We start from the raw sequence: 25,948 nt of genomic DNA on the forward strand, positions 1-25,948 counted from the left end.
ATGTGCTGAATGTGGATACTAAATGACTGGGAAAAGATGCAGTGGATTCTGGTTAATTGGGACACATTGGGACTAGTATGTTTTGGTGGCAACCCTAATTAGCTGAAGTTTCACAAAAGTAGATAAAAAGGTATGAAAAAGACAAACTGAGCAGCAAATTATGTATTTAAATGAAATGCAGAGAAAATTAGAACACTACCAATACTACTACAGTACTATAAAATGGTGTATTAATTCCTAATACTTATTGATGGAGTAATTCATCCACATCGCTTTCTTTTGAGTGCTAATGAACAAAATCAGTGCAGACACCCTAGTGCAGATAATGGACTACCTGCATACAATCCTTTCAAAGTAAATTTATTATTTAAGTACATATATGTCGTCATATACAACCCTGAGATTTTTCTTGTGGTCAATCACAGTAAATTACAAGAAAAATAACAGAAACATTGAAAAACCACACCCACAATGCAGACAACAACCAGTGTGCAAAAACAAACAACAAACTGCAAATACATAGAGAAACAGAAATAAAAGAAATAATAATAATAGTAACAAATAAATAACCAATTAATATTGAGAACATGAGATGGAGTGTCCTTGAAAGTGAGTCCATTTCAGTAGGAGCAGTTCAGTGATAGGGCAAGTGAATTTCCATGAAGTTAGCTCCTCTAGTTCAAGAGCCTGATGGCTGAGGGGTAATAACTGTTCCTGAACCTGGTGGTGTGGGTCCTGAGGCACATGTACCATCTACCTTATGGCAGCAACAAGAAGTGAGCATTGTTGGGGGCGGGGGGGTCCTTGATGGATGCTATTTTTCTGCAACAGCCCTCTGTGTAGATGTGCTCAGTGCAGATCGTCTGGGCTGTATCGACTACATACTGTAGGCTTTTCTGTCTAAGAGCATTGGTGTTTTCATATCAGTGTGCAACCAGTCAATATATTCTCCATCACTCACGTCTATAGAAATTTTTCAAAGTTTTAAATATCATGCTGAAACAGTGCAAACTCCTAAGGAAGTAGAGACGTTGCTGTGCTTTCTTTGTAATGGTACTTAGATACTGGACCCAGAATGGATCCTCTGAAATGATAATACCGAGGAATTTAAAGTTGCTGACCCTCTCCACCTACAAACCCCCAATGAGGACTGGCTCACGAACTTCCAGTTTCCTCCTCCTAAAGTCAATAATTATCTCCTTGGTCTTGCTAATATTGAGTGAAAGTTATTGTTATGACACTATTCAGCCAGATTTTAAATCCACGATTGCATCCTCCAAATCTTCATTTTAATTGTAATATTCAAGATGATTGTCAGTACCTTCGAAGTACCTAACTTGTTGATTGAAGTAAAATCGCTTCAGTTTCAATCCTGGCCATTTCTGACATCTACAAGCCAGGATGCTTAGAACCACAGTGAGCAAAACAGTACTGATTTGGTTTACTGCTTATTTCTTGCCAACAGTCAGTGCAAAAATCACAGCTTTTTGACAACAAACACACACACTGATGCTATTTATAAACTCAAATGAAGCACAGTGTAGTGTCTAACAGCCGCACAAGTGCACGATTGATGCTAGTTAGAAACTGTTGAGCAACAGTCTCCTCCAGCTAAGCAGCATAGTGTCTGAAGTAAACAAAGGGAATCGGTATTTTATCGATTAATTTTTCTTCTTTAAGAGTTTTTCCTATAAAAGCAGTAGCCCCGATTAACCGATTACCCAATTAACCAGAATCTGATGTATTTGAATTGGTTATGTGTACTTTAGTACAGGTATGTGTCACTTAACGTCCATGATAAGTTCTGTGAAATCGGACGTTATGTGATTTAGATGTTGTGCGACCACCATATTATATACTTAGCAAACCTATATGGAGTACAGTGGTGTACCTGTATTGACTATATAGCCAAGAACTTACACTAAAACTGTATACTGTACACTATAATTTTTTATTTCGTTTTAACCTTTTTAATTTTTTTCACTTTTTAAACTTTAATGTAAACATTTTATTACCCTATATCACACACAATTTATCAAAGATGATCAAGATCATCCACATCACTGTTCTCAACTTCCTCTGTTCCACTGGAAGTGTTTCGAGTCGAATAACCTGCGTTTGGAAGCCACGATGCACTTTATGGTAATATTTTTGAAAGAAAATTAAACAGAGATAACGCTACTACACTCGAGACACACGATACACAAGATTGGTTACGTCCGCTATGTCACGTTCTCCGATCGGGACTACAGACGTATATGCGATTGGACGTTGTCCGAATGGACGTTAAGCGGCGCACACCTGTATTGATGTGCTCCATGCAATTCTCTTTGTTCAATCGCTGCAATTCATCTTTGTACTAAATAAAGTATTAGTTTTGTTGCCATCATTTATTATTACCTCCCAGTGTTTTTCTCCATTAAAGTTTGTTAAACTTTTCAGAATACTGGTTATCTATAATTAACATGAAGTGCATGTCTGCTGTAATGTGAACAAAATGCTAAAAGTACAGCCTGAGCTGGTTTACTTATGTGCTTTTGTGTAGTCATAAATGTTTGATGTGTTGGAGGTTCTATTTATAAAGTGGGGCTTAGAAGCTAATACATTTTTTATTAGGTTGTCCTGCAGTATTTTACATTTACTGCTTTTAGCATACTTTCTAAATGAAGAGCATTTATGAATATCATTGGCCACTTTAAGACTAGGTTATGAAATCTTTCCTGGTGTACATCATTAATGAACCAGCAAAAGAAAATAAATGGGACAATAATGTACCGCCACTGTTAAACGAATACATGTTTTGTAGTGTATGGCCAGCTTCAGAAAGAGTTTCTGGTTGTGAGATATGAAAAGTATTCACAACAAATTTTGTGTACGCTCACAGAGGTTTTCAGTTCAAAGGTGAAAAATCAACTCTTGCTTTGTTCACTACAGATGTTTCCTGACTTACTGAATATCTTGAGCATTTTCTGCTTTTATTTCAGATTTCTAGCATCTACAGTATTTTGCTTTATTAAGTAATGGTTATGATTTTCTTATATGGCAGCTTTTGATCTACTCTAACCAAGATTGTTTAATCTGGAAGAAAATGGAATTATGCCCTTTCTGTACTTACCATATATTTAATCCAAGTTTTAATCAGTGATCTCAAAAATGTTTTCAAAAGATTTTAGCTATAAAATTTTAAAATAACTAAAGAATACCGTGGAATATAAAGTCAATGGCAGCGTGAAAGTCGCGTGTATTGTCAGATGCACAAGTACTGTTATTGGTGTAACCCATTTTAAATAGTCACCAGTTTTCATTAAATACAAATAAGTGGTTTGCTTATTTTTCCTATGCATTTCTCTATTTTTAATTAATTTCTGGTTGCTTAAGATACTTTAATTAAGCTTATTCTTTCATTACCTAAGTCTACTTGGAGCTATTTCCTGGTTTGTGTACAGTATACCTAAAAAAAACTTTTGACAGTAATGGCCTGTCAAAGACCAGAGGCATTGTGGATCAGTGTGATTGGCTTTGTAACATGGATGCAACATCCAGAGGGCTAATTCAATTCATCCTGTCAAGTTGGCAAGGGAAATGTTTATTGTGATGAGAATGGGATTGAGTGTGGGTAGGTGTCTGGATGCTCTATGAGCCTACCTGTTGACTGTATCTGAAGGCTTAATCTAATTAGGCCAAGACTTTGAAGTTGTTGTTTCTAAATGCAAATGATGGGGCTAAGAGTTACATATTAATCTTTGTGATAACCTGAGGATCAGAAACTCAAAACTGCATAACTAATTTTTCTTGATAATTTATTTGAGTTTGTTGTTTTAAGTGCTTTTAGAGTGAAAATTTTTAATTTAGTTGGTTATCAGTTTTTTAAAAAATGCTCTGTTAATTCTTGAGCTCAAGTGTTATGTAGTGAAATGCAACTATTTCTATATGATCATTCAGTACAGCCTGACTTGAAGGACTTGATTGTTTCTGCACTTGTTTCTCCTCTAGATAGCAGACTTGAACAGCCCTTATCCTTGTTATCAGCATCAATGGATAAAACAATGATCCTTTGGACTTCAGATGAAGAATCCGGTGTGTGGCTAGAACAGGTGAGTTTTTCTGATCAATTATATTTTAATGCTGTTTTCCTTAGTTCATTGACAGCAAGTTGTGAGATTTTATAAAAACAATTAAAAATTGACCACAACTAATTGAAGATCAATTGTTATTTCTGATTTTAAAAAATAATGTTTTTTGTTAAACCCGTTCATGTTTGGAAAACGCAGTGTATTGGAGCAGCTGTTGCTTGTCTCATTTATTCCTTGGAGTGTCATTCTCAAGATCAATGGGCTTTTTGTGGATCTGGGGTTTTCATGTATCCTTATTTTTCCCCCTTTGCTGGAGGAGAAGTGCGTGTAAATGGTGGGTCAGTGAAAGAAACAATACATCAGTTGTCTTTTGAGCTATTTATCTACCACAGGTACTCCCTGATGCCCAGGGCAACGGAATGGATCTCTGAGAGTTAATAAAGCAAGAGTGTGGTTTTGCTCTATGCTTAAACGAGCATGCAAATTATTTTTAATGAACTCTGGACAGCTTGGTTGGAGTTGGCTTTTGCCACAAGGGAGGCTTCCAATTGTTAAGTAACAGAAGATTCCAGGTCCAGCATGCCCTGGGGCAGAAAAGTTGGGTGGGAGGGTGTTTCCCCTTCATGAAGAATTTTCCACTTTGATTACGCATGCTGAAGTATTATTAATTTAGAAATGTATAGCTCTATTCTAAACTAAAATTCACCTTTTGGAAGCAAGAACATGAAAATGGGTATGTCAGCTTCTCAATTTTACTTGACACTCAAGTAGATTGTGAATGATGACACCTAAATTACATTTACTGTCCTTAACCATTGCCTAACGGATCTCATTCCACCTCAACCATGATAATTCTATTTATGGTAATGCTCACAGCTACTTGGGGGGGGGGGTGAGTATTACAAATTTCTTGGACCTGTTGTTGGAAAAAGTGCTAATGGTTCACTGTGGCCTCTTATTCTTGATCCAGCCATCAGAGGGCATGGTTTCTCTATATGTATCCCTTTTTACTCATTTTAATGATTTTAGTACTTCAGCTGGATAATTTCTTGACCTTTCAAGTTCTTGTTAATGTTAATAAAGTTAATATATTATTGTGGTGGCTCTATGATACTCCAACCTTATAAAGCTGTTATATCTTCCTGTGCTTTGGACTGTAAAGTCAAATACTGCCATTCAAATGAAAATTTGACCAAAGTACTGTAAGATTTCCCACATCTGATACTTCACCATTGCTTAGATGTTCCATTCTTCAACTGCTTCCTATAGTTATACAGGATATTCTATGTACTTCCTGAATCTTAATGATTCTCACCTTTCCAGTTTTCAGATATAATTTATAAGAATTCTAGGTTATTTCTTTTAGACAACATATCATTCTCCAATTCTTTCCTTATCCCTCTTGACTCACCTGTATGTTAAATGTCTGTTAATCTCTGCCTTGAATACATTCATGACTGTCCTGACAGCTCTTTGGGATAGAAAGTTTCAAAGGTCCCTGACACTTTGAAGGAAGACATTCCACTGTATGTCTGTCTTAAATGAAGTCCACTTATTCTGAAACTATGCTTCTACTGTGGGGAAACATCTCAACGTCTGCCCTGTCAGTGCCTCTCCAAATACATCAATGAATATAGGGGCAACCTTCCTTCATGTGTCAAGCCCTTTATCCCAGGAATTTATCTGGTGAACCTTCTCTACTGTGCCTTCAGTGCAAGCTCATTCTTCCTTAAATAGTCATAGTCATACTTTATTAATCCCAGGGGAATTTGGTTTTCGTTGCAGTTGCTCCATAAATAATAATTAGTAATAGAACCATAAATAGTTAAATAGTAATATGTAAATTATGCCAGTAAATTATGAAATAAGTCCAGGACCAGCCTATTGGCTCAGGGTGTCTGACCCTCCAAGGGAGGAGTTGTAAAGTTTGATGGCCACAGGCAGGAATGACTTCCTATGACGCTCTGTGCTGCATCTCGGAGGAATGAGTCTCTGGCTGAATGTACTCCTGTGCCCACCCAGTACATTATGTAGTGAATGGGAGAATTGACCAAGATGGCATGCAACTTAGATAGCATCCTCTTTTCAGATACCACTGTGAGAGAGTCCAGTTCCATCCCCACAACATCACTGGCCTTACGAATGAATTTGTTGATGCTGTTGGTGTCTGCCACCCTCAGCCTGCTGCCCCAGCACACAACAGCAAACATGATAGCACTGGCCACCACAGACTCGTAGAACATCCTCAGCATCGTCCGGCAGATGTTAAAGGACCTCAGTCTCCTCAGGAAATAGAGATGGCTCTGACCCTTCTTGTAGACAGCCTCAGTGTTCTTTGACCAGTCCAGTTTATTGTCAATTCGTATCCCCAGGTATTTGTAATCCTCCACCATGTCCACACTGACCCCCTGGATGGAAACAGGGGTCACCAGTACCTTAGCTCTCCTCAGGTCTACCACTAGCTCCTTAGTCTTTTTCATATTAAACTGCAGATAATTCTGCTCACACCATGTGACAAAGTTTCCTACCGTAGCCCGGTACTCAGCCTCATCTCAACTATGGCAGAGTCATCTGAAAACTTCTGAAGATGACAAGACTCTGTGCAGTAGTTGAAGTCCGAGGTGTAAATGGTGAAGAGAAAGGGAGACAAGACAGTCCCCTGTGGAGCCCCAGTGCTGCTGATCACTCTGTTGGACACACAGTGTTGCAAGCACACGTACTGTGGTCTGCCAGTCAGGTAATCAAGAATCCATGATACAAGGGAAGCATCCACTTGCATCGCTGTCAGCTTCTCCCCCAGCAGAGCAGGGCGGATGGTGTTGAACGCACTGGAGAAGTCAAAAAACATGACCCTCACAGTGTTCGCTGGCTTGTCCAGGTGGGCGTAGATGTGGTTCAGCAGGAAGACGATGGCATGACCAAAACAATGCACAATACACCAGGTGAGTTTCAATAGTGCCCTATGAAGTTGCTTGAAAGCTTTAATGCTCTATATTCCTTTCCTAATTGCATGCTGTTCCGGCGTGCAAATCTTTTGTGTTTCATGTATTTGGTTGCCCAGATATTTTACTGGAGCAGTATTTTATAGATTCACTCCAGTTCTTTCTTATTCTTCCTAACAAGATGGATAACCTCACTCTCAACCTGTCTATATCCCATTGCAAAGACTTTATATTCTCCTCACACTTGCCAACCCAGCCATTGTCAGTTAAATTACATTAGTCTTTTCATCTGTTTGGATTACATATACTTGATGCCCCTGCACAGGACCCTGTAGGATACAATTTTTTGCTGACTGACACTCTTTACAATGCTCCTTTTAATCTTGCTCTGTTTTCTGTTAGTAGCTATGTTTATATATTACCTTTGTCAAGGTAGCTTGAAATCTGCCCATTTATGTTTGTGTTTTCCCATGGTATGCTGTTGGAATGTTAAGTTCATCAAAATCACTTTTAGTATAGAGTGTTTTGGGAGAATAAGTAGCTTTTTCACATCTAACCCTGCTGTCACTTTCTATTTATTTCTGCACCAAAGTTAATTGAGTACGTTTCAGATTTACAGCCTGAAAAATACTCAGCAATAGAAAGCAAGCAGATACTTCCTTCTTAATCAAACTTTCTTTTATTGTTCCTAGTCTCTGGACTTCATAACTTAATGACCATTTCTCTCTGTATTGGCATTTTTTTCTGTAATGTATCACGCTTTAAAAACCTCTAAATTGTCACTTTTAATTGTTCATCGAATAAGTCCAAGTTGTTAGCAGTTTCCACTTGCAAAGCAGATTTCTGTAAGTAGGTCGCAATTGTGGAATTTTTTAAAAATTAAAAAAAATTCATACAAAGAGCCCATGCGGATCTCCCCTCAACTCGTTAGAAATGTACTTACTGTAATGGAATTTCATGCATTTTTAAAAAGAATCCTAAAATATTAATGTTGGCAAAGCGCACCCATGCATGGGGATTGCTGTAGTTCTGCTTCACACAGATTGGAATTGACATGTGACCTCACAAAGAGATGCTGCAGAACAAAGATGGGAAGTTTTCTACTCCATCGGAGATAGAACTGGAAAAGACAGCAGTTTGGTGAGGAAGGGAAGCCACGACTGCTGGAGTATGAAGATTAACCAAAGTAATGGTGGACTGAGTACAAAGAAAAATATGTTTATGGTTTTTAAAAGTATTATCAAAGATGGAATTATGATCTAAAATTTGCCAGCACTGAAAATATTCAGAAGTGCCAGGAAGCTTCTCTGAAGAAAGAAGCAGTTAATGTTTATTTTCTTAATTTTATTTTCATAATGTTTATTCAGATCATAAAAGCAGGAATATGCACATGGATATGCTTTCTGCACAACAAGACCTTCCCCCCCCACCAAAAAAAAAGAAACTGAGAAAATGGAGCAAGAGTAGGCCCTTCATGCCTGCCTCCCGTTTGATATGATCTGTGTCAGCTTCAACTCCTCTTGCATGCCAATTCATCTCTGGATCCTTCAAGTTTTTATCTCCACTTTAAATATATCCATTGTATATTTTGGAGCCAGAGAATTCCTGAGATCTACAACTCTAAGAAGTTGTTTCTATGCTCTTTGGTGGTTTAAATGACCAGTCATTTATATTATAATATAGCTCTTTCGCTTGTCTGCAGTTCTCCCATGAGGGAAAACTAACTGTTTTTGCTCTCTTCTGTTGAAAATACTTGTCATTTTCTTCGGCAGTTGAACGGGGCACGACTGCGCAAGCGCATGTAAGTCGGACCATGAGGCAGCGGGAGTATTTAAAAGAGAGCAGAGTAACGGAGCAGGCGACGGAGTAGAGGGAGACAGAGTAGGAAGGCTTTGGCTCGAGCGGCTTTGACGAGCAGAGGCTGAGGAAGAGCTTCGCTCCAAGTGAGGTAAAGTTGGATAAGTTCCTTTAATAAATGTAATTACCTTAGGAGTAGGTAATGCAGGCAGCAGTTAGGGCAGTTGATTGCTCTGTTTGCAGGCTGTGGGAAGTCAGGGCGAGCACAATCATCCCTGATAACTACACCTGCGAAAGGTGCATCCAGCTGCAGCTCCTGACAAACCGAGTTAGGGAACTGGAGCTGGAGCTAGATGAACTTCAGATCATTCGGGAGGCAGGGGCAGAAAGAGAGAGGAGTTACAGGGAGATAGTCACCCCTAAGAATCAGGAGACAGGTAGCTGGGTGACTGTCAGGAGAGGGAAGGGGAATAGACAGAATGAGCAGAGCACCCCTGTGGCGTTCCCACCAATAATAAGTACATCATTTTGGATACTGTTGATGGGGATGACCTACCAGGGACAAGTTGCAGTGGTTGCGTCTCTGGCACCACGATGGGACCCTCAACTCAGAAAGGAAGGAGGGAAAAGAGGAAAGCAGTAGTGATAGGGGATTCGATAGTTAGGGGGACAGATAAGAGGTTCTGTGGAAGAGATTGAGAATCCTGGATGGTCTGCTGACTCCCTGGTGCCAAGTTCCGTGATATCTCAGATCGAGTTCTCGGTATTCTCAAGAGGGAGGGTGAGCAGCCGGATGTCGTGTCCATGTAGGGACCAGTGACGTGGGTAGGAAGAGTGAGGAGGTCCTGAAAGATGAGTTTAGGGAGTTAGGTGCCAAGTTAAAGGATAGGACCTCCAGGATAGCAATCTCAGGATTGCTGCCAGTGCCATGTGCAGGCGGGTTTAGGAATAGTAAGATAGCACAGATCAACACATGGCTGAAGACATGGTGCAGGAGGGAGGGCTTCAGATTTATAGATAATTGAGCAGTTTTCCAGGGAAGGTGGGACCTGTTCTGGTGGGATGGTCTACATCTGAACTGGAGGGGGACAAATGTTCTTGCAGGTAGGTTTGCTAGAGAGGCGCCGGTGGATTTAAACTAGATATGAGGGGTGAAGGGAACCAGAGTGTAAGAACAGATGTAGGGAAGAAGGAAGAAAAACAAAATAGTAAAGTTGTTTGCACCGTTAGTGATAAACAGAGAGTAAGAGGTGGAAAATTTCTTAAGTGCATTTATTTTAATGCTAGGAGTATTTTAAGAAAGGTAGATGAGCTTAAAGCATGGATTGATACCTGGAAGTATGATGTGGTAGCTATTAGTGAAACATGGTTACAGGAGGGGTGTGATTGGCAACTAAATATTCCTGGATTTAATTGCTTCGGGTATAATAGAATCTGAGGGACAAGAGGGGGAAGTGTTGCATTGCATGTCAGAGAAAATATTGCAGCGGTACTGTGGCAGGATAGATTACAGGGCTCATCTAGGGAAGCTATTTAAGTGGAATTGAGGAATGGAAAAGGTGTAGTAACTCTTGGGGTGTATTATAGACCACCAAATGGGGAGAGAGAATTGGAGGAGCAAATTTGTAAGGAGATAGCAGATATTTGTAGTAAGCACAAGGTTGTGATTGTGGGAGATTTTAATTTTCCACACATAGACTGGGAAGCCCATACTGTCAAAGGGCTGGATGGTTGGAGTTTGTAAAATGTGTGTAGGATAGTTTTTTGCAGCAATACATAGAGGTACCAATGAGATAAGGGGCAGTGTTGGATCTCCTGTTAGGGAATGAGATAGGTCAGGTGATGGAGGTTTGTGTTGGGGAGCACTTTGGGTCCAGTGATCACAATGCTATTAGTTTCAATATAATTATGGAGAACGATAGATCTGGACCCAGGGTTGAGATTTTTGATTGGAGAAAGGCTAACTTTGAGGAGATGCGGAAGGATTTAGAAGGAGTGGATTGGGACAATTTGTTTTATGAGATGAATGTAATAGAGAAATGGAGGTCATTTAAAGGTGAAATTTTGAGAGTACGGAATCTTTATGTTCCTGTTAGGTTGAAAGGAAAGGTTAAAAGTTTGAGAGAGCCATGGTTTTCCAAGGGATAGTGGAAGCTTGGTTCGGAAAAAGAGATATCTACAATAAATATAGGCAGCATGGAGTAAATGAGGTGCTCGAGGAATATAAAGAATATAAAAAGAATCTTAAGAAAGAAATTAGAAAAGCCAAGAGAAGATACGAGGTTGCTTTAGCAAGTAGGGTGAAAATAAATCCAAAGGGTTTCTACTGTTATATTAATAGCAAAAGGATAGTGAAGGATAAAATTGGTCCCCTAGAGAATCAGAGTGGACAGCTATGTGTGGAGCCAAAAGAGATGGGGGAGATTCTGGACAATTTCTTTTCTTCGGTATTCACTAAGGAAAAGGATATTGAATTGTGTAAGATAAAGGAAATAAGAAGGGTAGTTATGGAAAGTATGATGATTAAAGAAGAGGAAATACTGGCGCTTTTAAGGAATATAAAAGTGGATAAGTCTTCGGGTCCAGACAGGATATTCCCTAGGACCTTGAGGGAAGTTAATGTGGAAATAGCGGGGGCTCTGACAGAAATATTTCAAATGTCATTAAAAACAGGGATGGTGCCAGAGGATTGTCGTTTTGCTCATGTTGTTCCATTGTTTAAAAGGGATTCTAAGAGTAAACCCAATTATCGGCCTGTGAGTTTGACGTCAGTGGTGGGTAAATTGATAGAAAGTATTCTTAGAGATGGTATATATAATTATCTGGATAAACAGGGTCTGATTAGGAACAGTCAGCATGGATTTGTGTGGGGAAGGTCATGTTTGACAAAACTTATTGAATTTTTTGAAGAGGTTACTAGGAATGATGACAAGGGTAAAGCAGTGGATGTTGTCTATATGGACTGCAGTAAGGCCTTTGACAAGGCCCCACACGGAAGGTTAGTTAGGAAGGTTCGATCGTTAGGTATTAATATTGAAGTAGTAAAATGGATTCAACAGTGGCTGGATGGGAGATGCCAGAGAATAGTGGTGGATAACTGCTTGTCAGATTGGAGGCTGGTGACTAGTGGAGTGCCTCAGGGATCGGTACTGGGTCCAGTGTTATTTGTCATATACATTAATGATCTGGATGATGGGGTGGTAAATTGGATGAGTAAGTATGCAGATGATACTAAGATAGGTGGAGTTGTGGATAATGAAGTAGGTTTTCAAAGCGTGCAGAGAGATTTAGGCCAGTCAGAAGAGTGGGCTGAAAGATGGCTGATGGAGTTTAATGCTGATAAATGTGAGGTGATACATTTTGGTAGAACTAATCAAAATAGGACATGCATGGTAAATGGTAGGGCATTAAAGAATGCAGTAGAACAGAGGGATCTAGGAACAATGGTGCATAGTTCCCTGAAGGTGGAATCTCATGTGGATAGGGTGGTGAAGAAAGCTTTTGGTATGCTGGCCTTTATAAATCAGAACATTGAGTATAGGAGTTGGGATGTAATGTTGAAATTGTACAAGGCATTGGTGAGGCCAAATTTGGAGTACAGTTTTGGTCACCAAATTATAGGAAAGATGTCAACAAAATAGAGTACAGAGAAGATTTACTGGAATGTTACCTGGGTTTCATCACCTGAGTTACAGAGAAAGGTTGAACAAGTTGGGTCTTTATTCTTTGGAACGTAGAAGGTTGAGGGGGGACTTGATAGACATATTTAAAATTATGAGGGGGATAGATAGAGTTAACGTGGATCGGCTTTTTTCATTGAGAGTGGGGGAGATTCAAACAAGGGGACATGAGTTGAGAGTTAAAGGGCAAAAGTTTAGGGGTAACATGAGGAGGAACTTCTTTACTCAGAGAGTGGTAGCTGTGTGGAACGAGCTTCCAGCAGAAGTGGTTGAGGCAGATTTGATGTCATTTAAAGTTAATTTGGACAGCTATATGGACAGGAAAGGAATGGAGGGTTAATGGGCTGAGTGCAGGTTGGTGGGACTAGGTGAGAGTAAGCGTTCGGCATGGACGAGAAGAGCCGAGATGGCCTGTTTCCGTGCTGTAATTGTTATATCGTTATGTGGTTAAACTATATTTTTCCTTTGTTTTTTTTTTAAGTATTGCGGTCACGTTACATAATATGAGGGGCTTGTCATTGGTAGCTTGTTGACAAAATAGAATAGATCTGGTGGCTCTGCATGGTGCCAGTGTCAGCAGAAAGTTAATGTTAAGCTCAAAAGGGTAAATTGCATGTAACACATGCAAATTGCTTGAGTAGCTCAGCAGGTTAGGTAGTATCTGTGGAGGGAAATGAACAGTTTACATTTTGGGCCAAGGCCCTTCAGTAGGACTGGACCGCTGAGATCCTCCAACATTTGGTGTGTGTTGCTCAAGATTTCCAGCATCTGCAGGATCTCTGACCAGAATTATACATCAGGCTCTTATTCTCTCAAGTTAAGAGTTGAGGGCTAAAGGGCAAATGTTTAGGGGTAACATGAGGGGGAACTTCTTTACTCAGAGAGTATTAGCTGTGTGTGGAATGGGCTTCCAGCAGAAGTGGTTGAGGCAGGTTCGATGTTGTCGTTTAAAGTTAAATTGGATAGATTAATGGACAGGAAAGGAATGGAGGGTTATGGGCTGAGTGCAGGTCGGTGGGACTAGGTGAGAGTAAGAGTTCGGCATGAACTAGAACGGCTGAGATGGCCTGTTTCTGTGCTGTAATTGTTATGTGGTTGTATGGTTAATAGAAGGGAATATTCATTGTAATAGTTGAAGTATTACAAAGAGCAAATGGAGCAAAAACTTCTTCCCCTGGAGGCAGAGAAAGAGTCGATAGCTAGAGTCTGCTTTCAATGGTAAAGGATGTTTGAAACTGGGGGCTGTTGGTTTTAGGTGAGAGGTATGAGGTTTACAGGGAAACTGAGGAATAAATTGTTCACATGAAAAGGAGTGGATATCTGAAGTAAGATGTCAGAGGAGTTGGTGGAGGCAGGAACAGTAACAGCATTTAATATGTATCTGGATAGGTAATTAATTTGAAAAAAGGCTTGAGGAATATGGAATTAATACAGGCAAGTGGGCTTCGTGCCGACGGGTCAGAATAGATGTGGTGGGCTGAAGAACCTGTTTCTGTGGTGTACAACTTTAAATTCCAATGAGAAATAGCTTTAAAAAATAAATTGGATCTAAGGCTTTTATGGTTTCTGAAAGCTGATTTATGGAAGTTCTTATTAATGCAAAGAGTAATGGAAATCTGAACTACTCCCTCAGTTGCCAAAGCTAAGTTAAGTGAATGAATTAAAACTGATGCAGATAAAACTGAAATAAGTAAGGAATGCATGGGAAAGTTGGATAAATGGAATTGACGAGGTCCAGATTTGCCTAGCCAGGGGAGCTGAATGACTTCATTCTGTCTCTGCCTTTTTAATATTGATTGATTTCTCTTGTGGTAAACTCTTGCAGTTCCTTATCATCTTTAAATTCCAAGATCAAACAATCTGAAATTTATACCTGAACTATGGAGCTTAGAAATACTGTTAAACATATGGCACTATCATTTCAGATCAACCACTTGAAAATAAATCACATTGCAAGTTTAGTGAGTGACACTCATCATGTCTCATTGTCAGGTGGAGTGTAAAACTTAGCCTGTACAATTGTCATATTAGAAACTTAAATGCTCTAAGGTGATTTTTGCATATTGTGTAATTGTCAGCTGCTAGACTGAGAACTTCAGTTAACAGTCTATCTGTTTGAACTCTTCTTGGAAATAATGAGATAGCACTGAATGTTACGCATGGTGGAGCAAGAGCTACAATAATAATTAAACATTTTTACTGAGTCACATTAGTAACGGTACATGCTGGACAACTGGGCCCACTGAGACGAAAGACTCGCACACCTGAAAGCCTGTGCCTAAAAGAGAGTACCCTCCATTGATTCGCCACGCCATCGGTCCCTGCTCAGCAGCAACAGAAAAGCCTTATCCAGTTTTTTGCCTTCCTCCATTCGACTCGTCAGCACCCAGTTTTGAAAATATAGTGTATGCATAGCAGCTATGACAGTAAAAAGAGTCAGTTTTATTGTGTATTTGTATTTTAAATCACATGCATTTTTAGTATTTATTATCTATTGTGAGTATTTTATATTGTGTTTAACTATGTACGGTGTATGTTTCTGTGATGTTGTCTGTACCACTACACATTCCTCACGGAAAGTAAAATGAATTGAGTTGAATCAGTAAGGTAAGCTGAGAAAAATAATGAACTGACTGTCCTGCTTGATAGCAGTCAACTAGCCGATTCACCCTTGTGGACTGCCGCAGGGGCACAGCTTCTATCTCTATGTCTTCCTGTTAGCTGAATTTGAGAACAGAGTGCAGAAAATTTACTTGTCTTAATGAAACACCCATTGTTTCATCTGCTGGGGTGCTAGTTTCATCAGCAGAGGATGCTTCTGCAACTTCCCTCGTCAGTTCACTGGCATATATGATCCAAATGTTGCCTGACGATTCATACGCCTGTCAGCTCAATTTCTGCTACTTGACCATGACAATACCAGACAGCAGCAGGTAGCCAGTTTTCTTCCTGCAAGATGTGCATGTAGACTTTGTCACTGGCACCAAACGTCTGTGGCCTGGTGTGCATATTGTATGTTTGTGTTGTGACCTCTTGCTTACTGCAAATTTACTCCTAGATGGCTGGCAGTAGACCTGCTGTCTGTGGCCGGTCAAGTTTTTGTACCCTTGGACCCACTGTATGTGGCACTGGGTAGGCCTTGAAAGACTGTAGCTGGCAATTCTCCATAAACTTGAACTTAGCTGCTGGAGCATGATATTGATCTGAAGTGTCAGCTTGTAAAACGCACTGATGCCTTTATAATAGAGCATTCAATGCGAGATTCCTCACAATGTGGTTGATGCAGGACAGCACCAATAGTGTCTTTTTAAATCTAGTTCTGTCCAGCATACTGTGCCGTTGGCTTCCCCTGACCACATGCACGAGTAAGTGACACCGGTCCCCCTGGTGAATCACTTCAGCTGTAAAGATACCATGCACATCCACACAAAACTCCAGTGTTGCTGTGGAACACTGAGAGCAGTGGTCGTAATTTTGGAATCTAGTATACGGATAATTCGCTTACCAAGGTGATGACTGACCTTGTATCCAGCTCAGATTTCACGGGCTGTTTGTCCACTGTGTGTGTAACCAAATAAGGAGGCTGGTTTTGGTAGCCCATGTCATGGGTTTGATAAATAGAGCCCACTTCTTTGTTTTAGCCTTTTCCTTGTGTGGAGTTAATGGTTGAGTTCTCATGGTGCCTTGCTTTGTAAAGCACAGCTTCTTGAGGTGTTCTTCTGACAGAAACGGCAGACTGTTTTATGATGCTTGCAATCAGTCCATTGGGAATGACTTTCTCCACAGTGATGGCATCTCTGTGGAGACTGTAGGTTGCGGGTTGGTATTCTCTGTCAAATATTGTCGTTTTCAGGAATGGATTCTTGCTCCATTACTGTCTGAATCAGTGGTGATGGGGGTGGCAAGCTGTGGAGCATGCTTTATCCCAGGACAAGTCATGCTTTTGGACAGGACTTGTGTCCTCCCACCTTGGATTCCAACAATTAACGCTTAGATAATGATCATTTTGAAATTGCTCGAGGGAATATCTGTGTGCTTGCATTCCTGTGCCACTTGGATCAGTCTTATGATGAAATCTACGTTCTCACTGGGGGTCTGCCATAACTGAGAACGTGAAGCGTGCTATAAACACATTGGGCTGCATGTCCCAAAAGTGTCCAAAGCAAGAAATGCATCTGTCAATTCAGATTCATTTTGTAGGTGCAGGGCATTGCAGTGTTTGCCCAAATTCTCCCAAGTCCTTATAGAGCATCTTGCGTTTCATTGTTTCCTCCAGCTTTGCTGCTGGTGTTAAAATTGCTAGGTGTTCGATGTGATCTAGGAAGGGGTTTCTTCTATTGCAGCTAGGTTTCAAGCAGTCAGCTTAGCTTTAGCTGCAGCCCAAGATGGGAGGGGTGCCTGGAATAGGGCAGTCGTTCTTGTTTGGAGTTTGGCGCCAAAATGCTATGTATGTGTGGAGCAAGAACCCACAACGAAGTAGTTGATAAAAAATGTTTTTACTAAGTCGTATTAGTAAGAGTACACACAGGACAACTTGCAGTGTGGGAGCTACAAACAGGGCCCATTGAGACAAAACACCTGTGCACTCGAAAGCCTGCGCCCAAAGGAATGTGTCCTCTGTGAGTATGAGGCCCAGTTAATTTACTGTATTGGCTGCAATCGATCTGTTATGATGCTCTGGAATCCATTCCATTGCCTCTTATTTAGTAATGTTCTACAATTGGATGCTGATGATGTTGCAGCAGCTTTGATTGTACTTCATTTGATTAATAAGAAAAATGGTTGTGTTGTGAATTATTTCCAGGAACTTACAATGTTTGCTTTTACCACGTTTGTACGGTGATGCAAAAAAGCACTGTGCCAATTTTGCTAACGTTATGACCATGATTAGCAGAATGATGAACTACTAAATTCAGCAATGGGGCAGTTGAAAGGCAGCGATCTATTGCCGAATAATTCTCAACAAAAAAAATGTCGGGCATGTTTAGTTAATTTTGATCTCTTTCTCGATCAGGGGTTCCCACACTGGTGTCCACGGACTCCTTGCTCAATGGTATTGATCCATGGCATTAAAAGATTGGAAATCCCTGTCCTGAATCAATATGATCTGGATCTTTCCTTATAACTGAAAGAAAATAAGACAGCAATTTAATAAATGAGGCAGTACTCTGAAGAAGTGGGGAACCTGCAGAGGTAGAAAACATAGATGTGGTTATTGATCTTGCTATTCTATGCTCACTTTGGCTGTCACATTATACACTATCTCTGGACAAGAAATGCTTCTAACTTGATAATCTTTTAGAACATTTTTTCTTATGTGTGTTTTGTTGTAATTAGGTGTATAAGATGATAAGAGGCATTGATCGTGTGGATAGTCAGAGGCTTTTTCCCAGGGCTGAAATGGCTAACACGAGTGGGCACATTTTTAAGGTGCTTGGAAGTAGGTACAGAGGAGATGTCAGGGGTAAGTTCTTTATGCAGAAAGTGGTGAGTGCGTGGAATGGGCTGCCGGCAATGGTGGTGGAGGCGGATATGATAGGGTCTTTAAGAGGCTCCTGGATAGGTACATGGAGCTTAGAAAAATTGAGGGCTATGAATAACCCTAGGTAATTTCTAAGGTAAGGACATGTTCTGGCACAGCATTGTGGGCCAAAGGGCCTGTATTGTGCTGTAGGTTTTTTGTGTTTCTAATTTTCCTTTGTGTGGATGTTTTCCACTGGCATTGTGCTTAGATAATAGAAGAAAATAGAACAATTGGCTATTTGAACCACGGGCTGTTCCTTGGTCAACACAAAGTGCTGAAGAAACTCAGCAAGTCAGACAGCATCTGTGAAGGAGAATAAAGATTTGACTGAGCAAGAAGGAGTCTTGATGGGAGAGGGCAATGAACCATGGAAGAAGGGAAAGAAGGGCACCAAAGTGATGTGATGAACAGGTGAGAAGAAGAGAAGGGGTGAGAGGAGAACCAGAATAGGGAATTGAAAATGAGAAGGGGGAGTAGGGAGATATCACTGAAAGTTAGAGAAATCAGTATTTATTCCATGAGGTTGGAGGCTTCTGAGATTGTATATGAGATGTTGTTCCTCTAACCTGAGTGTGGCCTCTTAGTGGTAGTAGAGGAGTGGATGGCCGACATGTTGAAACAAGACTAGGAAGTCAAATTGAAGTGGGCGCACGGAGAAAATGTGCCTTTTGTGATGGACAAGCAAACGTGCTTGACAAATCTATGTCAGGTCTCACTGACGTAGAGGAGATCACAGTGCAATAGGTAGCCCCGGCATACTCAACAAGTGAAGTGTCGCCTCATTTGGAAGGACTTTTTGGGGGCCCTGATTAGTGGTGAGTGGAGAGGTATAGGGCAAGCGTAGCACTTGTCTCGCGTGCAGGGTAAGTGCCTGGAGGGAGATCAGTGGGTGGGTATATGTGGCAGTTGTTTGGTATTGATTATTTACAGAAGCTGTGCCAATTCTGGGCTGGGCAAATTATTCAGCGCAGAAAATCGTCAAAGGTCTTAAACCTGAGACCATTATACTGTAACTGGCTCTGCTGCTCACTGGAGGAAGTATTTCATTTAGCTTACATGATATGTGCAAGAGAATACCTTCAGAAATACAAAGGCTTTGTATTAATGTATGCTGAATAAATAGAACATTTTAAAATTTGGAATGCACTGACAGATTCTGTTGCTTTTGTCTTCCCCAAGTTTTTGATATCAATGTTCTGAATAGAACCTAATTTGTTTCATGTATTTTGTTTGCGTACATTGATTGGTATCACTGACAAGGCTATCTTCGATTATGTTATGCCTTTGAGAAGTTGGAGTAATTAACGTCTTTGAACCAAGAAATTGGTTGTGCTGACATTATGGAGACACAAGAGACTGCAGATACTGGAATCTGGAGCAACAGTTAAACTGCTGGAGGAACTCATTGGGTCAAGCAACTTCTATGAAGAGAAATAGACGGTCAAAGTTTCACGTTGATGCCCTTTATCAGTGGTGCAGTGCTAGCCGGAGCTCGTCAGGCACATCTTTAAGAAAAAATGCCGAAATAAACAAGCTAATTAATTAGGTGCTGCCCAGGGTGATTTGTGTATCTCAGAAACTGCTGATCTCCTGGGATTTTTACACACAACGGACTCTGGAGTTTACAAAGAATGGTGCCAAAAACAAAAAAACATCCAACGAGTGGCTGTCTCTGAGCGAGAACATCTTGTTAAATCCACTCGCTGGATGTTTTTTTGTAGCACCATTCTTTGTAACAGAGGAGAAGGTGTTTGCTGTCTAAAGGCGAATTAGGGTGGATAAATCCTCAGGGCCTGACAAGATGTTCCCTCGGACTCTGTGGGAGGCAAGAGCAGAAATTGCAGGGGCCCTAGCAGAGATATTTAAATCATGCTTGGGTGAGTTGCCAGAGGACTGGAGGATAGCTAATATTGTTCTGCTGTTTAAGAAAGGCTCTAAAAATAAATCAGGAAATTATAGGCTGGTGAGCCTGACATCAATAGTTGGAAAGGTATTAGAAGGTATTCAAAGGAGTATTTGGATAGACATGGACCGATTAGGGATAGACAGCATGGCCTTGTGCGTGGTTGGTCTCTTCTAACGTATCTTACTGAGTTTGTCGAAAAAGTTACCAGTAAAGTTGTTGAAGGCAAGGCTGTGGATGATGTTTACATGGACTTCAGCAAGGCATTTGACTACATCCTGCATGGGAGGCTGCCCAAGAAAGTTCAGTCGCTTGGCATTCAAGATGATGTACTAAATTAGATGAGACATTGCTCTGTGGCAGAAGCCAGAGAGTGGTAGTAAGATGGTTGCCTTTCTGACTGGAGGCCTGTGACTAGTGGAGTACGGCAGGGATTTGTGCTGGGTCTGTTGTTTTTTGCCATCTATATCAATGATCTGGATGATAATGTGCTTAACTGGATCACCGAGATTGGGAATGTAGAGGACAGCGAGGAAGACTATCAGTGCTTGCAGCACTCTCAGCTTTTCCTATGCTACATTGACGACTACATTGGTGCTACTTCCAGCATCCACGCGGAGCTTGTCAGCTTCATCAACTTTACCTCCAACTTCCACCCTGTCCTCAGGGTCCATTTCCAACACTTCCCTCCCCTTTCTTGATCTCTCTTTCGCTGGAGACAGCTTTTCTACTGATGTCTATTACAAACCCACTGACATCTGCTCTCAGAATGAGGCTGTTCGTTCCAGAACTAAGGAGATGTCCTCCTTCCCTTCCTCCACCATCAATGCTGCCCTCAACCACATCTCTTCCATTTTTCACATGTTTGCCCTCACCCCATCCTCCTGCCACCCCACCAGGGGTAGGGTTCCTCTTGTCCTCACCTACCACCCCACCAGCCTCCACATTCAGCACATTTTTTTTTGCAACTTTCACTGTCTCCAACGGGATCCCACCACTAAGCAAATCTAACTTCTTCCCCACCCCCCCGACTTTCTGCAGGGATCGCTCCCTACATGACTCCCTTATCCATTTGTCCCTCCCCACTGATCTCCATCCTGGCACTTCTCCTTGCAAGCGGAACAAGTGTTACACCTGCCCCTACACCACCTCCCTCACTACCATTCAGGGACCCAAACAGTCCTTCCAGGTGAGGTGACATTTTACCTGTGAGTCTGTTGGGGTCACCTACTGTATCCAGTGTCCCCAGAGTGACTTCCTGTATATTGGTGAGATCTGACATAGACTGGGAGACTGCTTCGCCGAGCATCTATGCTCCGTCTGCCAGAAAAAACTGGAGATCCCAGTGGCCAAACATATTAATTGCACTTCCCATTCTGACATAATCAGACCATGGTGTCTGCTGTCACGATGAGGCCACACTCAGGTTGGAGGAGCAACACCTTATATTCTGTCTGGGTAGCCTCCAACCTGATGGCATGAACATCAATTTCTTGAACTTCTGGTAACGCCCTCCTCCCCCACTACCTCCCACCATTCCCCATTCCCATTTTCCTCTCTCACCTTATCTTCTTACTCATCACCTCCCTCTAATGTTCATCCCTTTTTTCTTTCTTCCCTGGCCTTCTGTCCTCTCTTATTAGATTCCCTGTAGCTCTTTCACCAATCAACTTCCAGCTCTACTTCACCCCTTACCCCCCACCATCCTTGTGTTATTCCTCCCCTCTCCTGACCTTCTTACTCTGACTCATTTTTTTTTCTCCAGTCCTAATAAAGGGTCTTGGCCCGAAACATCGACTGTTCCATAAATGCTGCCTGGCCTGCTGAGTTCCTCCAGCATCTTGTGCATGTTGCTTTGATTGTAAACAAGGTGGGACAGCCCAAACCTGATTGGATGAGGACTAACCAATCAGGAGGGATGGACAAACGGTCGTCTAAATACCACTGGACTAGACGTGCCCAGGGATCATCCCTAATAAAGATGGCCAGAGTTTGTCATCAAAACGTCAGTTAAAATCTATACCTGCACCCGGCTGGAAGTCCAACAAGAGTATATTCAAACTTTATCTGAAGTTTTGTTTTTAAGTTCAGACATACAACCAAAGAGTAAATAATCAGGTAGCCTTTTGAGACTTCGCAATGAACGAAACTTTATTTTCTACTAATAAATTTGCTCTCGAAAAACTTATTTCTGAAACTAAATCTGAGCAAGAAAGATATTGCACTGCCATGCAGTAAACTTTGTAATGGTGCCAATCATTTAACACAGGTGTAATGAATATATATACCACAATGAGAATTTGTGTGAGTTGAATTCAGCAAATCTTGCTATCCCTAGAATCTAAAAGCATTGTCATTTATAAGAATACAAGTTAAAAATTATTTACATTCATTCTTTCCAAAGCACTCTTCAAAGCTTTTATTGACGGATTTCCAAGCAGATACAGTACTGAGCAAAAGTCTTGGGCACATAGGTACAGCTAGGAAGCTTAAGACTTTTGCACAGTACTGTATGTTATGTCTTTCCCATTACCTAATAACACTTAACACTACGGAGCTAACACAAAGCTAAGTACTCTTATTTCTGTTTCCCACCACCTTCCTATTTTAACAACATACAGTACTGTGCAAAAGTTTTAGGCACCCCAGCTATATATATGTGCGTAAGACTTCTGCACAGTACTGTAGCATTGAGAAAGATTACAGAAAAACATTAAAACTTCCAAGAAAGCATAAAGCCACCAAATTATTCAAGACTTCCTTAGTGGAAGAAGGCTCACTCATCAATTAGTGTTAATTCTGAGTATTATTCCTTGCCAAAGATGTTGATCAATACTGCTGTTTGATAAGCCACAAGAAAGTGCACCCTGCAGAGCTGCTTCATACACTTGCTGCAGTTGCTGCATGGGTTTATGCAACTGCATTCCACACAACTTTCCCAAGCAGCACTGCAGCTATTGTATGAAGTAGAGAATTCAGTTAGCTATGCGTGATTTACCCATAACTAACTTTTCGTTGTTTCATAATAAAGATGTTAGGAAAAGGTGTTGATTTTTTTTTCTCATTGAGTTGTCCATTTCAAAATTTGACAACCAATAATGGTTGGGAATATCATCTCTTTATTCGAAAGCAAAAGAAATAACCCTGTGTGGGAGATGTGCACCTGTTGTGTTTAAGATGTTGACAAACATTCTCAGCTTCTTTCATCCAAATGCTTCTCAATTTTGATGTCTTTGTGTATATATCTACATAGAAGTTGTTTTAATGCTCACTTTTAGACCCAAGTTAAATCCTAAAATTTCTGCATGGATTAGAAGTTGAAAGGTGTCATTCTATCAATTTCTAGCTTCGTGTTGGAGAAGTGGGTGGAAACACACTGGGATTCTATGGCTGCCAATTTAGTCCTGATGGATCGATGATATTAGCTCATGCATTTCATGGAGCTGTTCATCTCTGGCGTAAGAACAAGTTCAATATGGTAAATCAATTTGGAGTCATCTTCTGAAAGTGGTGTGATTTTGCATTTTGTATTCTTGATCTTTCAGTGTTAAAATTGTATGAATTGTGAATGTAGAAATTTTCAAGTGGATTAGATATGTTTGTATATTTAAAACAACATGATTTTCACTAATAATACTTTCCCCTGGATTTACATTATAATTTATCTTCAAATGCTCTCAGGGAGAATGGAGCCCAGAAGTTGTGCTTTCTGGACATTTTGGTTCTGTCCAAGATTTGATCTGGGATCCTGAGGGAGACTTTATTTTAAGTGTTGGTGCTGATCAAACAACCCGATTATTTGCGCCATGGAGAAGGCCAGGATGTGACCAGGTAATCAATATGATGCTATCAGCATTAGAAGTGAATGCAGTTAGAAAGACTGAGGTAAAAGAAATCTGATTTTTATAGTTCTTCAAAGTTAAATTATACTATTTAACAAATATGTACTTTTTACTTGATAGCTACAGTGTCAGAGAGTCATAGAGGTTACAGCACAGAAACAGGCTGTCACCCCATCTAGACCACGCTGAACTGTTATTCTGCTGAGTCCCATTGACCCACAACTGGCCCTTCGTACCCCTCCCATCCATATACTTACCCAAGCCTCATAGATGTTGTAATCGAACTCACACTCACCACTTCCTCTGGCAGCTAGTTCCACACTCATACCACCCCCTGAGTGAAGAGACTTCCCTCTCAAGATGCTTTAAATATTTCAACTTTCACCCTTAATCTATGATTTCTATTTTAGGTCTCACCCAACCTCAGTGGAAAAATTCTGTGTGCATTGCAAATACCTAATGAATGGTCTCAACCTAAAATGTCAGCTGTCTTTAGATGCTTTAGATCCTTAGATGCTGCCCGACCTGCTGAGTTCTTCCAGCAATTTGTTTGTTGCTGTGTTTGTATTTACCCTATCCATGCCCCTTATAATTTTATACATCCTATCAAATCTCCCCTCATTCTCTTGCACTCCAAGGAAGTCCTGACCTATTCAACCCTTACCAGTAACTCCAATCCTCAAGTTCCGGCAACATCCTCGTAACTTTTCTCTATACTCTTTCAATCTTCTTGATATCCTTCCAGTAGGTAGGTGACCAGAACTGCACAAAATATGCCAAATTTGGCCAGACTGAAGTCTTAAACATCGACATAACATCCCAAATGCTCGTCTTTGAGCAGATGACACAAAATATATTTGTATCAAAACAAGGTAAAGCGAGATGAACCATTATGTTAGTCTCCTGAATCCTAGTAGAATACTAATTCATTCCTGTCTCTAGCTTGCATAATGCGTTCCTTGTTGTAAATTCCTCATCAGGGAGATAGCAAGGAAATGCTTGATTGTATTTCTTCTCTGCTGAAGGGAAGGAAATCATCCCATTTCTGATTTTTATTTGTTGATGATGTGTAACAGTACTTACAGAGTTTTGGAGCCAGATTATTTCATCAGCCAATTATCTTGGAAATGATACAAGAAATGGTCCATAAGTTATTTAAAAAAGCTAATTAGTTCCTGAGTTTTATTTTTAACATCTTATGTCTTGTATTTTTATCTGTGCTTATACTTAGCTTATGATTAGAGACAAGATATGCAATGACTACAAATTTTCTATTGCTTTTAAGCTTCAAATCTTTGCTTTCAGGGCAACAAGTTTACTTTGCTGCAAATTGCCATTTTTGTAACAGATGTACGCCTTACCATCTGCCAAATCTTATGAGCTATGCTAATGAGCCATCCTCAAAAAATTGTGATCAGAGAGCACATTGTCACTTGGGCCTATCCAAAATCTGGAAATTGCTATCAAGAACTAAGAGAACTGAGCCACAGTGACATTGAACATCTAAAGAATTCTTTGCAATTGGAAAATATGTTGAAACATGTCAGAATTATTACTTAGACCACTGCATATGTATAACCTATATAACTGACATGAATATGGAAAATAAAGCACATGCTTGATAAATCACTGTGCTGAAAAATACATAGAACCATATTGAATGCAGATAAAAAATTTTAACAAGATGTGCAGTTCATAAGGCAAATTCTAAATTTAACCCTGATGCATAATGTACATGACCTGAAAACACAGAAGTCACATGAATGTGTAAAGACTGGAGTTGAGCAGGCAAAGGAAAATTCAGAAAAGGAACTGAGAGTAATTGTGATTTATCATTACACTGTTGGTGGCTTTCAATATCAGATATGTAGTAAATCTGCTTTTTATCCAAGTAGAGGAGATGGAATATCGGGATCCCTAATCAAAAGAATATATAAGAGAAAAGATGGCCAGTTTGATGACTGTGTTTTAAAGATACCCCTTCACCGGAAAGAAGATTTTTTTCCATTTGGGCTCCTCACAACATATTAGAAATAGTCTGTCTGCTTGCAATGCTCATGCACAATGCTAGGCAGGGAGAGGGAGTTAAACACCTTCTGAAATATCACCCAAGCCAGAAGCTTTTTTTCAGGTTTTTAATTTCTAACTTATTAAACTGCAAAATGTTAAGTAAAATATATAATAAAT

General features: G+C 40.4%; 1 protein-coding gene across 3 annotated transcripts in view; it reads left to right on the plus strand.

Annotated features, from left to right (window-relative positions):
- The window catches only part of elp2 (elongator acetyltransferase complex subunit 2), a 128,544-nt gene that overhangs the window by 45,731 nt on the left and 56,865 nt on the right, over nt 1–25,948 (plus strand). For all 3 annotated transcript variants that reach the window (XM_063043841.1, XM_063043842.1, XM_063043843.1), the window contains exons 10-12: nt 3,994–4,094; nt 23,266–23,397; nt 23,601–23,750. In XM_063043841.1, the coding sequence (XP_062899911.1) occupies nt 3,994–4,094; nt 23,266–23,397; nt 23,601–23,750 (383 nt within the window). The remainder of the gene's footprint in view (nt 1–3,993; nt 4,095–23,265; nt 23,398–23,600; nt 23,751–25,948) is intronic.

Source organism: Mobula hypostoma, chromosome 3, assembly GCF_963921235.1.
Source record: "Mobula hypostoma chromosome 3, sMobHyp1.1, whole genome shotgun sequence".
NCBI classification, from domain to species: Eukaryota; Metazoa; Chordata; class Chondrichthyes; order Myliobatiformes; family Myliobatidae; genus Mobula; species Mobula hypostoma.